The sequence below is a fragment of the Dromiciops gliroides genome, chromosome 2, assembly GCF_019393635.1.
Source record: "Dromiciops gliroides isolate mDroGli1 chromosome 2, mDroGli1.pri, whole genome shotgun sequence".
NCBI lineage: Eukaryota > Metazoa > Chordata > Mammalia > Microbiotheria > Microbiotheriidae > Dromiciops > Dromiciops gliroides.
In genome coordinates this window covers 76628859-76645461 of record NC_057862.1, presented here as the reverse complement: position 1 = coordinate 76645461, position 16603 = coordinate 76628859, and the positions used below count along the sequence as shown (strand labels likewise).

The window sequence follows — 16603 nt, the reverse complement described above, 5'->3', positions numbered from 1 at the left end:
CCAGATTTGAACTCAGGAAACTGAGTCTTCCTGAATCTAGGCCAGTCACTCTATCCATTGTATTACCTACCTGCCCTGAGATTTATATACTAAATTATAAGACGGATCATGCTTTGGTGGAGGGATATACTACGCCTATGAAATTCTTGATGCATTGACCCATAACCATAGTGAGGGGTTTAGTCAGCAGCTATAGAAGAGAGTTTAGTTAGTTGACTCTCACAGAGAAAATGTCATTAACCAGGTAGGTTAGAGTGGTTACAAAAGGGTTCCTGGGGAAAAGAAGACTTAATCTGGACCTTGAAGAATCTGTAGGATCTGAAAAAGCATAGGAAGACAGAAGGATCTTTCAGCAAAGTATGGGAGATGGGTAAAAGAGGAGTAACATGAGCAAGGAGAGAACAGAGGAGGAAGTAGATGTGTGTGTTATGTATGTGTACATGTGTATATATACAGATGTGTCTACATATGTATGTATATATTTATACACAATATATGGTGGTAGAGGCAGGCAATGAGAATACCCTTCTTTTTTTTTTTTAGTGAGGCAATTGGGGTTAAGTGACTTGCCCAGGGTCACACAGCTAGTAAGTGTTAAGTATCTGAGGCCAGATTTGAACTCAGGTCCTCCTGACTCCAGGGCCGGTGCTCTATCCACTGCGTCACCTAGCTGCCCCGAGAATACCCTTCTTACAGAAGAGGTGAATGCATATTTGGGAGCAGGAAGAAAGCCAGAACTTTGGATCACCAGACAGAAGGGCTTTTGACTAGACAGCAAGAAGCCAATTATAGGCTATTGAGCAAGGAGTATACTTGGGGAAAATAATTCTGTTCCCTTTCCAGTCCATCCTCCATATAACGTTGCTAGTACAGAAACACTGAGATTGCTAGGAGGCTATTGAGTAACTGTGTAATCCATGCGATTACTCAACCCAGGTAATAAAGGCTAGGTTGCAATGGAAATGAAGAAGAAAAGCGATTCAAAGGCTTTTTTTGCATTGAATATTGAAGTATTTTTAAAAATTATTTCATATTTTCCCCAATTACATGTAAAAACAATTTTTAACATTTGTATTGAAAACTGAGTTAAAAAATCTCACCCTTCCTCCCTCCCCACACCCCCACTGAGGACACAAGCAAATCAATATAGGTTATATATGTGTAAGACCTTTTTTTTTTTTTTTTTTTTTTTTTCAGGGCAATGGGAGTTAAGTGACTTGCCCGGGGTCACACAGCTAGTAAGTGTCAAGTGTCTGAGGCCAGATTTGAACTCGGGTCCTCCTGAATCCAGGGCCTGTGCTTTATCCACTGCACCACCTAGCCACCCCCAACCTTTTTTTAACAGATGAGATTTGGTGACAAATTTTATAAAGGGAATACAAGAGGGGAAATGGGTAAAAAAATCAAGGTCTCTAGTTTTGGAGACTATTGGTAAGAGTCGGCTGAGAGAAATGAGGCAGATGAGAAGAATCTTATTTTTGTGGGGAATGATTTAGGTTTTGAATGTACTGTATTTGAAGTAATAAGACATTCAGGTCTTTTTTGGCAAATGAAAGCAAGGACTTTAAGCTCAAGTCGAAAGTCAGGGTTAAGGATGTAAAGGTGGATGTCTACAAAGAAAAAGGAGGAGAAAACAGGTGAAAACTCTCCAAGGGAGTAGAATGAAGACCAAGGACCAAAGCATGTATAAATAAAAAGTAGTTATCGATAGAGGGTACAGTGTCATAGGAGCCAAGAGGGACACAGTTCAAGGGCCAGTTCACAGTTCAAATGCCAAAAAGTGATCAAGGATCAGAAGGGAACAAAGGTCGCTGAATTTGTCACTTGGGGAGTGGAAGCCAGGTTTGCAGGAGATGTTGTCAAAAGATTGGATAGAAATAAAAGGGGGGCAACAGGAATGATTATGATTAAGGTACTTAGTGAGATTCGTAAGTAAGGAGATTAGGTGTTAGTTAGAAGGGCTAGATAAGTCAAAAAAAGAGCCTTGGTGATGGTGGTGGTGAAGACAGAATTGTGCCATTTAGGAAATCTACTTCCACCCTTTCTTTGGAGAGGTGGGAGACAATGGGTGTATAATGTTGCATACACTGTCAGATGCAACACGTCCCTTGGTTTTATTGAACTCTTTTATTCTTCTTCTTATAAGGGAAAACTCACTGGGTAGGAGAGTGTGGAACAGGCATACTTGAAAATGACTCAAGTAAAAAGAAGAATCAATAAAACATTTTTTTAAATGTTGTTGCCTAAAAAAGATAGAAGTGTGTTCGTTTAAAGGAAGAAGAGTTGGAATCTATAGAGACAGAGATATGAAAGAAGCAAAAAAGGTAGGGGATAATTGGGAGAATGAGATTCTGGAGGAGGTGGTCAAGGATGGATGGGCTCTGGGGAATGGCCTGGCAGTGAGGGATAAGACTAGCACGGGTCTAACAGACTACCCATTTTATGTGGCTGTGCTCCAGGAGACAGATTTGGGTATCTCTCTAATAACTATTTACATTATTATATTTCCTCCTATGAATTGCATATATTTTATTTCTGATTTTTCCAATTTTACAAATTGGACCCAGTAAGGTTGAAAAACAGTTTTAGTGATTCATTTTTCAGCCCCAGTAATTCTGGATGAAGACAACAAAGTGTGGGGGGAAAGGAGCTGGATCGGGAGTCAGAGGATTTGGGTTCGAATTTTGCTTCTCACACTCGCTAACCATGTGACCCCACATTTGACTTCTCTGGGACTCGGTTTCCGCATCTCTACAATACAGAGGTTGATCTAGATGATCTTCAATGTCTCTTTCAGCTGTAAATCTATGGTTCTTTGACATACACAGTTATAAGGGAGTTGAGATCCACCTAGATGAAGGGAATACCTAGTGTTGAAGTTGAAATGTCAATCGGAAAGTATTCTAACCCTAAACCATGGGAACCCCACTGACAATTAAATCAACAGGGATTCACAGAGAACATGGGATCTCAAAGCTTCAAAATTCAACAAATCCACATTCCTCATTGGACAGGTAAGGACACTGTTGCCCTTAACCCAGGAGTCGAAAGGCTGGTTTTTTAAAATAAGGTCTTATCTCCCTTCCTATGTTTTGGACTAAGGGCTATTTACAACAAGCTCCCATGCCCTATCTCAAATGAAAACCAAAACTGATTCCTAGTACTTTATCAACTGTTCTCCCTTATCAATGGGGATGTGACTCACAGCAGGTAAAATTCACAACCCCCTGTTTATAGCTCTTCCAAGCAGTGTTTCTTTGCTCTTATTGATTTATGGCTGGTACAAATTCACAGTGCTTTTATCGGTTGCTTACCTTTGCCCTAGCTTTTGCCCCAGTTTTTTTGAAATCGGATTCCACAGCCTTGAGTTGGTGAGAAGTGGTATGGTTTCCTCAAAAACATTCCCAGATTCTAACCTCTGGAACATAGTGATTCTACCCGTATGGTTTCCCACTCCCAGAACCTGGTATAGGCCCCATTGGGAGTGTCCATAAGTTATTAATGATTAATTGATGATGATAAACTACTAGTTGGCTACCTGTAATAACACATAATTAAAGCACAGTACCTGGAACTTAATAAAATGTTTGTTAAACCAAAGTGATGAGGAAAAGCACTATGCCTAATGTCCACAGAGCCTATGTAGGCTAAGGGGCTGCATCATGTAAGGAGAAAAAGGTTTGTCATTTCTTACCCAGGATATTACAGATATAGCCAATCACCCCCAGCCTACTCAACCTTTGGACTCCCTTGGCTTTTCATAACAATGTATTCTCCTGATTCTCTTCCTCTTACATTTTTGATCCTTTGGTTCCTTTTTCTAGCTCCTCTTCTAATCCTTGAACCGAGGACATTCCTGAAGCAAGCTCAGTCCTTTACCCTGGATCCCTTCCCCTCCTGACTCCCTCGAAGAACCCCTTCATTAGCCTAGCTTCCAACTCTCCCCTCTGCCAATAAGAAGTTCCAGTTCTCTGTCTTCAGTACCGACTTCTCCCCTACTCTCCAGCCTGGCTGGCATGTTTGGGATGTTCCTATGACTTAATTAGACTATAAATTCCAACAGGGCAGGGAACAGTTTTTTATTTATCTTTTGTACCTCCCAGAAATCTAGTACAGAGCTCAGGACCTAAGGGGTACTTGAATGCTCATTGTATTGGACATTTATTAAACCGAATGAATACATATAAAAAGCTTAACAACCATCTGTGGGGTGTCGTTGTTAGGACATTCACCTGGGAGTATAAGTCGAGGGTTCGAATCCCATCCCAGACGTTGACTAGCTGTATGACCCTGGGGCTGGTTCATCTCTGAGGCTGTTTTTCCTCATCTATAAAATGAGGATAATAAAACTAACAGTGTTGTTGTAAGGATCAAATGAGATAATGCATGTAAAGTGCCTTAAAATAAAAAAAGTGTAAAGTGTAAAGAATCTTAAAGCGCTAATAACCCAAGCTGTTGTTGTTGCTCTTGGTGTTCAGTCGATTCTTCATGACCCCATTCGGGGTATTTCTTGGCAAAGATAACATGGTGGTTTGCCATGTCCTACTCCAGCTCATTTTACAGATGAGGAAATGGAGACAAACAAGGCTAAAGTGACTTGCCCAGGGTCACACAAGCTAGTAAGTTCTGAGGCCAAATTTGAACTCAGGAAAATGAATCTTCATGATTGTAGGCCCAGCACTTCATCCACTGTGCTTCCTGCTCCTCCTCCTTCTCCTCCTCCTCTTTCTTCTTCTTCTTCTTCATCATCATCATCATCATCATCATCTTCTTCTTCTTCTTCTTCTTCTTCTTCTTCTTCTTCTTCTTCTTCTTCTTCTCCTCCCAAATTGCACCAATTCTTAAACTCTCCATTTATCGTACATTTCAGGGCCCATGACTGAGTTATCTTTGACTCCTAGCCTATTACTAATACTTCTGTAAATAAGACCAGCTATGTCTATGAAATGATTTCTTTCCTTGCATGGGAGGCTTTATCTAAAAGAAAGCAAAGCTGCCCCCTGGGACCTGATTGTCCCTGGCTTTCTTGATTTTTGTTTTGTTTTGTTTTGTTTTTTGGGGGTGGGGCAATAAGGGTTAAGTGATTTACCCAGGGTCACACAGCTAGTAAGTGTCAAGTATCTGAGGCCAAATTTGAAGTCAGGTCCTCCTGAATCCAAGGCTGGTGCTTTATCCACTGCACCACTGTCCCTGGCTTTCTTGACATAGTTTCCTATTCATCCATGGCTTTAAAAAGTTCCAGTCATGTGTAATCTGTGTCTTTTAGACTTACTGAGTGCCCAAGACCATGGGGACTACCATAGCCTAATCAGATGCATTTCCAGATGGAGAGGAGGGGGCCTAGTCCAGAGAAGCTAAGCTATTATTACATCCTTGTTGCCTATTTTCTCTGTTAGGGCAAAGTAAATCTCCTTTGTTAAATGTTCAGTGACTTAAGAGTGCCTCCTTTGATTCCATCAAGCTCGAACTAAGAAGGGACCGGCTCACCTTAGAATCTTGCCTCCAACGACTGCCAGGTTAATTCCTAAAGCATTCCCTTCCCATCTCAAGAACTTATATTATATGGAGAAGGACGGTATCTTAGATAAATTTCTCAGCCTCTTATTTCCTGACTTCTGACCCCACTACACAAATGAAGTTGCTTTCTCCAAGGTGAACAATGATCTCAGTTTCTCAATTTCATGATCTTTTCTTGGTTCTCTTTCTAGGCCTTTCCTGAAACCTTTGGCATCAGCAGCAGCCCTCATATAATGGAGACTCACCCCTCCCTTGGCTATCTTGGCAAACTCCTTTCTGGTTCTCCTCCTGCCTCACTGCTCCTTCTCAGTCTCCTTAGCTACCATTTCCTTTCTTGGGTCTTAGTAACCCCCAAGACATCTTCTCTTTTCTCTCTACAGGCTCTCCCTTGGTGATTTCATCAGTTCCCATGGGTTCAATTACCAGACAATAACTGGTAACAGATAAATGACAGATGACTACCCAATCTATACATCAGGTCCTCCCAACTTCAGGGCCAGTGCTCTATCCACTATGCCACCCTGCTGCACTTGTGGTAAGGTGTAAGAAGCCTGCAAAGGTAGGAAGGGAGCAGGTTATGGAGGGCTTTGAAAGCAAACAAGATTTTACCTTTGTTACGATTTATCATGATTTTTACAATAAATTATTAATCACTTTCTAACTTATCAGAATAGAATATACTGTGAACTGTGGATCTATTCTCATTTTCTGTCATATTGCTTCTTCAATTTTCCCAACAGTTATTTTATGATCTTAGATTTATCAAACATCATTCTATTATATACCTTAGGTTCTAATCTTTCATCGTCTCTTTTATTCCATTGGCCTATTTTTAAAATTCAGTACCAAATAATTTTGATAATTTCTGTTTTATAGTATACTCAGAAATCTGTCAGTGCAGGGGCCTTTTCCTTTTGTTTCTGTCCACAATTCTGCTTCATATTATTATCTGTTTCTTAATAGTTCTTATCTTAGTTTAGTTTTAGTCATTGACTGGTATTTTTATTGATATTGCCTTAAATTTATATACTAATTTTAAGTGGTACTTCCCTCTTTATTATATTGGTTCAACCTCACCACATACACCTAGTATTTTTCCCGGTATTTAATTCTTCCTTTAATTTTCTCTAAATTGTTTCATAATTGTCTTTACATTGAAACTTGGTATTTAGTCATGAGAAAATGCATCAAATACCCTAATGTTTTATATTTTTATTACCAAAAGTCTTTTTCTATCAATTTGTCCTACTCTTGATTCATGATTTGGAGAAATTATAACTTGGGGGGGGGTTATTTTATACCAAATTATCAAAACTATCTATTATGATGTTGACGATGATTCATTTTTGTTGAGTCTCTTAGTTTTTTTCAAATATACCATCGTATTATCAGCAAATAAAGGCCCTCTAGCTTCTTCCTTGCCATTCTCATTCCCTTAATTTATTCTTTTTGCATCATTCCTACAGTGAGCATTTCAAAAACTAGGTCATAAAGGTCAAGGTAAATGAGAATTAAAAGAAATGCCATTGGCAAAGATGGGAAAATTCAACCTTGGAAGGTTCCTGGAAAGACCAGAATGCAAAGATACATCTAGTGTAGTCATGAATGTGACCCATCTCCTGGAGAAAAACAACTTGGAATTATGCAAGAAAAATTACTAAATTGCTTCTGCTCTTTCACCCAGAGATCTTACACTTGGGAGATTAATGAAAGCAAAACAAAACAAAACAACTCATTCACGGAAAAATATTCACAGAAACATTCTTTGTAACAAAAAAACTAGCAGCAAAATATATGCCTGATAATTGAGGAATGACTAAAAAAAACCTGGGGCATATAAATTCAGAATTGTAAAGCAGAAAGGGAGTGGTATTTGCAGTCCAAGGATCTGGGTTAGAATCCCAGACCTACCACTTACCACTTACTACTGCCTATATAAATGACCTTAAACAAAGTCTTTAATATTGCGGAGCCTCAGTTTCCTCATCTGTAAAATGAAGGGGCTGGGCTCCATGGCCTCTAAAAGCCCCTTCCTTTTACAAATGCCTGATCCTATGAGCTATAAGGAATGACATGTGAAGATTTAAGAGAAACATAGGAAGCCAGGTGTGAAGAGATTCAAGGTAAAGAAAGGAGAGCCCAAAGAATACACAATGTCTATAAATATACAGACAATGTTGTTGTTGTTCAGTTACTTTTCACCATGTCCAACTCTTTAGTTTTAGTTTTGTTTTTTGGTGAGGCAATTGGGGTTAAGTGACTTGCCCAGGGCCACACAGCTAGTGTTAAGTGTCTGAGGCTGCATTTGAACTCAGGTCCTCCTGAATCCAAGGCCAGTGCTCTTTCCACTGCACCACCTAGCTACCCCATGTCCAACTCTTTGTGACCTCATTTGGAATTTTCTTGGCAGAGATACTGGAATGGTTTGCTATTTCCTTCTGCTGCTCACTTTAGAGATGAGGAAACTGAGGCAAACGAGGTTGACTTGCCTTGCCTTGGGTCACAAAGCTAGTAAGTGTAACCCTACCACCCCTACTCTATGCTGTGAATGATTTCTCACTTCGCTCTGGACCCCTCCTCTAGATAGATTTTAAGGTATTGCAGTTATTGGGGGGGAGGGGGTAGTGGATAGGATGCTGGGCCTGGAATCACCTAGTGGTGTGACCCTGAGCAAGTCACTTAACCTTGTTTGCCTCAGGTCCCTCATCTGTAAAATGAGCTGGAGAAGGAAACGGCAAACCACTTCAGTATCTTTGCCAAGAAACTTCTAAACGGGGTCATGAAGAGTCCTACAAGACTGAAACAACAATTATAGTTATTTGCATTAGCAGCTCCTTCCTCCCAGATCTCCACCCCCAAACAACACTGAGAACACACTTTCTGATAACTATCCAAAGGAACCCTCAACAAAGTCCACTCCCTGAACGGGTGAAACAAGATTACTTTCTGACTCCAGGCAGGGTACTCTATCCACAGGATAGAGCCGAACCACCCAACTAGCTCACTGACAGCATGAAAAGAGAACAAAACTTAGGTCAAATACCATAAATGCAGGTACTGTGCTTTCCTTTCCATTTTGTCCTAGCCAACTACAAAAGTGGTGAGTGGCATGTACTGTCCTCACAGTCACTCTATTAAGTAATTTTGTTTCAACAGTTCAGGAAGTGTACTTTGTTGAGGATTACTCTGGATGGTTTTTGGAAAGTGTCTGTTCTTAACGAGCTTGTTATTGCTTGGGGTGGGGGCTGGGAGGAAGGAGCTGCTAAGGCAAATAACTTGTAACCCTTGTCCTTCTGGTCTCCAACGACTTCATGACCCCAATTGGGGTTTTCTTGGCAAAGATACTAAGGTGGTTTGGCATTTCCTTCTCCAGCTCATTTTACAGATGAGGAAACTGAGGTGAACAGGGTCACACAGCTAGTAAGTTCTGAGGCCAGATTTGAATTCAGAAAGACTCCTCTTTGTGACTCCACACTGGGCACTCTCTCTACTTTGCCACCTAGCTGCCTCCCACCCAAGTAACTATAATACATCAGAATATATCTACAGGAGAGGTCCACAGAGATATAAGAAATCATTTATAGCATGGGGTGGGGTGGGAGGGGAGATAAGGCAACTCCTTGAAGGGAGGGAGATCTCACTGGGCAGACATGTAAAAGAAACCATTTTAGGAAGCTAGGACAGCTTGTACAAAGCCACTGAGGCCAAAAAGAATAGAATGAGATCTAGGAATGGCTAGAATTTAGTACATGCTAACAGGAATAATATGAGTTAAACCTGGAAAGGAGGGGTTGGAATAAGCCTGCATAGGGCCTTGAATGCCAGATCAAATTTTATTTGGTAAACAAGAAGCCATGGAATATTTTTAATAGGGGAGTAACCAATCTCCAGCTATGCATTAAAATTATTTTGGCATCATGTGAGAAGAGGGAATTGGAAGGGAAGAGACTAGAGCCAGGTAGATCAACTTGAAGCCTAGCACAGATGTCCAGGTACAGTTGGGGAGAACATGGGTCCCAAGGACTGGGGAGAAGTGATGAACAAAGGTAGAATAAAGCAGCATGGCACAGTGGGCAGTGGAGTAAGACCTGGATTTGAAGCCTACCTGGGTGATGCTGGGCAAGTCACATAACCTCTTTTTCCTCATCCGTAAAATGGGGACAATAATAACACCTGCCTCCCAGGATTGTTGTGAGGATAGGATGTAACCTAGTATATAAAGCATTTTGCAAACCTTAAAAGGCTAAATAACTGCTAGCTATTGTTAACACACTCATGAATCCACAAGGATTTGACATTTGAAAAAAATTGGGATGGTAGGAAGAAGGGTAGGTTTTAGAGAAAATGAGTTCAGTTTGAACATGTCACATTTGAGCTCAGGACATCCAGATGTCACTACCCAGCATGCAGCTGTAAAACTATCCAGGCTGGAGATAAGAGATTTGGAGGAGACTGCAATAAAGTGATCATTGAAGCCAAGGGAGCCGACATTAAGGGAGGGGGCCTGGAGGTCATTTATCCTGGTAGTATAATCTGAACCTTCCTAACCCGAACCACTGTTTAGTTCCTGTTAGAATCTGGACTTGAATCCAGGTTACATGCATCCCACCTCAGTGGTCTTTCCATTCAAACATTGTCCTTATTCTAATAGAATTGGGCTTCCATGGGGCCGCTAGGTGGCACAGTGGATAAAGCACCAGCCTTGGATTCAGGAGTACCTGAGTTCAAATCCGGCCTCAGACACTTGATACTTACTAGCTGTGTGACCCTGGGCAAGTCACTTAACCCCCATTGCCCCGCAAAAAAAAAAAAAAAAAAAAGATTGGGCTTCCATAGAGCAGCTTTAGGCACCCTCTCCAGGCACCTACAGCTCCACAGGGCTTGTCTTACCCCTACCTGGGCACCTTCCACACAGGCACCAACCCCCATCCCCACTACCTTTAAGACACCCAGGAACAACTCCACCTGAGGATGCACCCCTGTGGACAATGTCAACCTACCTGAACATTCCTTATTAATTTACATCATTCCAGGACCCATTCTATCCAGCCCATCCCAGTGATTCTGAATCCATGGCTGCCATTGTTCAAACCCCAATGTCCATCCCCCACTGTCTGGTCCCTTATTCCTCTCTCTTCTCAAGCCAAGTGCTTCCAACCTTCCACTCTAAACAAAGCTACCCAACCCTTCCAGTGTGCCCTCTGGAACACCTCCTCTATAGGCAAGAAACATTTTTTTCCTTTCTTGTTCCCTTCAACTTCTTGAACTCACCGAGTCAGGGCTCCTTCTTGATGTTCCTGGCTAGCCTGTCCAGCCCAGGTTGCACATTCACTCATCCCTGACTCATTGGTGGAGGTGAGGAAGTTAGATGACTCTTTGTGCTCCATTGGCACTTCCAGATTCTCCCTCGGTCACCACCACTAAGAAACTTCTCCTTTGAGGTTCATTCAACCTATATTTATCAGCCAGCCAAGACTTTGACAGCTCTTGTCTCCAGATCTCCAGGATACTCTCCTCCCTTCCTCAGTGAGTACCTAGCTCATAGTCTTTCTCTCTTCCCTAACTCCCTAACTCCCACAAAGGGACTTCTATATACATCCTGACATTCCCTCAAATCCCTAACCTCCCAATTCTTTAACTTACTCATTTCCCATGACCTAGTCCTCCATCCCACAACTACACACAGGGATGGTCATGCCCATGACCCACAGTGTTCCTTAGCGATGTTCACCAACTCTGAAATTCCTTTTATCTGATCAGAATTTTGGGTCATTCCATTTCTCCCTCTGCCTTGCAAGTCCAAATAATGTTGTTTGTCCATACCACAACCTCAATCCCTTCACACCTCAGTTCTTTCCCAGGACATCTTCCACACAATGGCTATACTCACTTTGCTTCCCCATCTTGACCCACTATTAAATCAGTTCAACTCCACAATGACCACAAATCCCTTGCCTTTTTATAGATCTTGCCCCAGCTGAACCCCAGCCTTGGATTACCCCCACTATTCACTATTCACTATTCACTCTAGCTGCTGAAAAGCTAGAGAAAATCATGAAACTGTATCGGCCAGATCTGTGTATTATAGAAACTCAACTGGGCCCTCACTGTGGCAAAGCAAGCCTTTTACACCTCCTTAATTGATTCACACTCACAACAATGGCTTTTCCAAACCCTTTCATCCCTCCTAAAACCTCCCACAGCTCCCCTAAAGACCCACTCTCTCAGCTAAGAATATTGCCTATTTCACTGGGGAAGAAAATCTATCAAGGCTACTCACTCATTAAGCGACTTTTCTCCCCTCCTCAACCAAATGCCTTCTGCCACTATTTCCATCTGCACTGTCTCACATGGAGAGGTAGTCCTTTTTGCTAAAGCAAACCCTCTCTATATCATTCTATTTTCTGTTACATTTTCACCTCCATCATCCCTACTAATTCTTCATTATCTACTGACTGTACGTCCCTACTGCCTGCAAAGATGCTCCCATCTCCCCCATTGTCAAAAACCTCAAGTTGTCCACCCCAGCTATCTCTTCTTATCCTCTATCTCTCCTCCCTTTTGTGGCTCAACTGAGAAGGCCATCAGCAATGTCTTCCTCCTACTCTGGTCTTTAATCTTTGCAGTCTAGCTTTGGGTCTATGGTTCAACTGAAATTACTGTCTCCGGTGTTAGTCATGACCTCTACATTGCAAAATCTAATGGCTTTTTTTCTCAATCCTTACCCTTCTTGACCTCTCTAGTGTCTAACACTATCAATCACCCTCTTTTTGATACAATTTTCCCTTTAGGTTTTGGAACCTGTTCTCTCCTGGTTCTGCTCCTTGCTGATTTCTTCTTTTCTTTGTTTTTTTGGCAGGGCAATGAGGGTTAAGTGACTTGCCCAGGGTCACACAGCTAGTAGGTGTCAAGTGTCCGAGGCTGGATTTGAACTCAGGTCCTCCTGAACTGAAGGCCAGTGCTTTATCCACTGTACCACCTAGCTGCCCCCTCCTTTCTGATTTCTTTTGCTGGATCTTAGCCAAGGTTATTCCTGCTAAGTGTGGGTGTTTCCCAAGGTTCTGCCCTGGGCCCTCTTCTATATCATTTCACTTGATGAACTCGATTCCCAAGGTTTCAATTATCTCCTGCCCTAACCTCTCCTCCCAACCCTCATCCTCCAGTTGACTACCCTGGTATCTCCATCTAGAGGTACCACAGCCATCTTAAATGCAACATGTCCAAAATTGAATTCAGTATCTTTCCTCCAAACCTTCCCCTCTTCCTTACTCATATATACCCCACCCCCTTCTGACACTGAAACCCAGCCTGGGGCAAGCCCTCCTTACCTAATGCCTGACTACTACTACAATAGCTTGCTAGTTGGCCTTCCTGCTTAAAGTCTCTCCCCCCATTCCAAGCCATCTACCACTCAGCTGACAAAATGTTCCTAAAGTACATGTCTGACCATATCACCTCCCCCACTTCCCACCCCCTATCAATAAACTCCAATGGCTCCCTATTACCTCTAAGACCAAATATAAAATCCTTTGGAAAGGTATGAAGAGCTTTAAAAGCCAATCTTCTTAGATCTTACTACCCTTCACATCCCCCGTAATTCAGTGACACTGCCCTCCCTGATGATTTCCCCCACATAACACTTCATCTCTCAACTCCCCAATGTTCCCCATACCTCGAAGGCTTTCCCTCATCCCAGCCACCCTGGTTTCCTTCAGGTCTCAGCTAAAGATGCATTGAGCCTTTCCTGGCCCTTCCTTAATGCTTCCCTTTCTTCTGAGTTTACCACCCCCCCCCCCAATTTACAATGTATTTTAATTATACAATATTGTGTGTGTCCAGCTCTTTGCAACCTAGATTTGTGAACTGTGTCCAAGGATTGGCCTTTCTTTGTATCCCCAGAACTTAGCACAGTGCCTAGCACCATAGTAGGCAACTAATAAATAGTAGTTGACTGAGAACTGGTCAGGTTTTATTTTTTATTTGATTCTATTTCATTTTCTCTCCATCTTGTAATACTCAGTTATTTCCCATTTTCACCCCAAACAAAGGTTGTTCCTTCCACGAGCTTTTACAACAGGCACTCTGGGATGCTTTTCGAATCTTTTCATTGTTAAGGGTATCAGATGTTTACTTTCCCACCCAGAAATAAGACATTTCAATAAAGATAAATCCGATAAATCAGGACCACCAGTATTTCCACAACCAAATCTGAATGAGTCAAGCCATTCAATCTCTTAAAACTGTTCTTGGGCTACACAGGGACGGGGGTGTTTCCAACACCCCATTATGTTTCACAATGGCGAACCCCGCGGCTCCTCCATGCAGAGGGTCACATTTTTTAGGCTGGTTTCATTCACTCACAAAAAAGCAGCTATGGAGAGAGGAAAGAAAATAAGCCACCTCTATCAAGGGAATCGCTGCTATTATTTGCGAGAGGCTCCAGAGGGGCCATTAGAAATGTGGGTGTCTGCGTGTCCTTCCTCTCAATCCTCCCGCCCTCATTTTCTATGACATACCAACATCCCAAAAAGAGGAACCCCCCCCCCCAAGGAGGGCTCGAAACTAGACAGAAAAGGGAGACACGCTAGGAGGGTCAGAGTGGAAGAAAAGGAAACAGAAGTGAGCGCTTTTTTTCCTAACAGTTTCTAGGAAATCTTGATCCCTGGCCAAGAGCTGAAGCCAACAGCAGGAGGAGCTCTTAAAAGGAGTATGCGCCCAGAGCACGCATCTACCATCCCCTACCCACTAGTAGGCACAACGTGCATGTCCTCAGGAGACACCCAGCAGTTGCAAAACACAGGGCTCCACTTGGAGTACAAGCAGAACGAGCCAGGATACAGTTACTCTCCTGCCAGGAGAGTCACAACATAGCTTGTGGGAAACAGTGACCTTGAAGGAAACAGACTGGAAGGACAGATTCTCAAAAAGCCTCTCTTCTGTCTGCAAAGAGCATTGAAGCCCAACTATTTATTTCCCACCCCACCTAGTCAATTCCACCCTTTTCCTCTCCTCTCTCACTCCCTCCCCGGGAAAAGCCAACTGTCCATTCACAGCAGAGAATGGGATCGGTCCCGGCTCAACTCCATTCAGCCCTTAATTTATTCTCCACCCAATATTTCTTCCCAATGCAATTTTAGCACCATTTTCCTTAAGCATTCCCCTAAAATAAAAAAGAAATGTACGCACATAATTAACAGTTTTCAAGTGTTATGTATAAAAATCCTCTTTTGAACCCATCTGATCCTCATACTTTTAATCCGACCACTGGACCTCTGAGGGAAAAATTAGGCCCAGTCAATGAAAGTAGTAGCTGCCATGTTAGTTTATCCCGAACAGACTGGGGTATTTGCCCTCGGGCCCCTGAGGCCGACCGTAAAATCCAAAGTAAACCATCCAGACCCACCCTATCAACTTTGCTTTCTAATACCCCTCCCCAGTCTCTAACGCGGTGGGTTCCTTGTTTGCCTCCAATTAAACAGGAGGCCCCTTTTCTCTGCCTCCTGCCCCATTTCCCGGGACCCCTAGTTCGCTCTTGTCAATCTCTGGGGCAGTCGTTCCCAGGGTCTGAGCCGCCCCTCTTCCTTCTTGCCCCTTGGCCTTCTGGGCTCACTAGCTGCTGGAGCCCAGGATGCCGACAGCGGGTCTTTGCCCCAGGTTTCCTCCGGGCTAAAGCAGGCTAGTCGTCGAGGGCTGCAGAGAGATAGAGTCCCTCCCGCCCCAGTCGCTCCCACCCCCGGGTGCAAAGACGAAGGAGGGGCCGGCGCCGGGGGCAGTGGGGGCCACGGCACCAGCAACCACGGCCACAGCTCTTCGAAGTCGTCGAACGGCCTCTTTGATGAGGTTCCCCGAAAGGACAAGCTGCTGCAGAAGCTGGTGGGGGTCATCGTCTCCGGCCCGGAGTCCCGGCTGTCCTCGGTACCGGTACTGGTGGTGCTGATGATGATGCAGACGGCGGGAGGCGGTGGCGCCCCGAAGCCAGGCGCGCCGGCACGGGCCCGGCAGCGGCTGCGGGAAGCCCCGCTTGCAGACTTGCGGGCCAGACGCCCCGCTCCGGGCCGGGGCTCCCCCCGGGGCGCACGGACCCGATGGCACCCGAAGTGGAGGGTGCGAGGCGGCGCCCACGTCGCTCGTCCAGGGCAGGGCAGCGCGGGCCCCGCTCCCCGCGCACTGCAGCGGTCCGGCCGGCTGCAGGGGCGCCGGAGCCGACCCCGGAGGCAGCAGCAGCTGCAGGACCGGGGGCCGCAGCGGGGGCGGCGGGGGGCGGCTTGAGCGCCAGGGGCCCCCGGGGGCGGGCCGGCTCCCGTGCGCCGCGTCCAGCTGCAGCGCCTCCCCGATCTGGGCCACCAGCCGGTCAACGTCCCCCGAGCCCCCGACAGTCACCGACTGCTGCAGCAGGAGGAAGCTCTCTTCTTCCTCCCCCTCCCCCTCGGCGTCCTCCTCCTCCTCTCCAGCCGCCGCCGCCTCGTCGTCCTCGTCCTCCTCCTCCCTCCGGCACGGCATGGCCTCTGTCCGCCGCCCGGACCCCGGAACTCCGCCGCCGCCGATGCCGCCGCTGCCACTAGGACCGCTCCTCGCTCCCCGCCGGGCCCCGGCGACAGCTCCCGAAGACAGGGCGCTGCGGTCTCGGAGCGAGCCGGCCGCGTGCGGGGCTCCCGAGCGCGCCGCAGCCGCCACCGCCGCCTCCACCGCAGCTCCGGGAACTGGAGCTCAGCCGGTTCAGTTCGATTTGTAAACAATGGGTGACGCGGGGCGGTTCGGGCGCTACCATTGCTGCAGGGCGGGGGGGCGCGGGAATGGTTCAGCTCGGAGGTCTGGAAGGATCCCTGGGAGGGCGCGCTGCGGGAGCTCCGCTGGACGCGGATGGCTGGATATTCATTCACTCAGGCCGCCAGGTCCTGCGCTATGGACACTTTACGTGCGCTAGACTCGACAGCTCCTGACCGACCATTTGCATTTCACCCCCACGTATTTGCTCCAGTTGGGCTCGCCCTGCCCCTCCCCCAGGAGCCCTTGGCATGGGGTGGGTCGTGCTCTCGTTGGGTTGGAGTGAATGGGTATAATGTTAAAAGGGTGAAATGCCTAATAT

At 45.1% G+C, this 16603-nt stretch overlaps 1 protein-coding gene across 1 annotated transcript; it reads right to left on the bottom strand.

The window, feature by feature from the left end:
• Positions 1-13518: 13518 nt before the first annotated feature.
• LOC122743727 (GSK-3-binding protein FRAT2-like) lies at positions 13519-16228 on the bottom strand. Its single transcript, XM_043988851.1, has one exon. It carries the CDS (start codon positions 16015-16017, stop codon positions 15184-15186), a length of 834 nt encoding a protein of 277 aa, XP_043844786.1. The 5' UTR covers positions 16018-16228; the 3' UTR covers positions 13519-15183.
• Between the last annotated feature and the right edge of the window lie 375 nt (positions 16229-16603).

Bases quoted from the DNA above. Each gene is read 5' to 3' on its own strand.
- LOC122743727 (XM_043988851.1), bottom strand. From the start codon at position 16,017: ATGCCGTGCCGGAGGGAGGAGGAGGACGAGGACGACGAGGCGGCGGCG.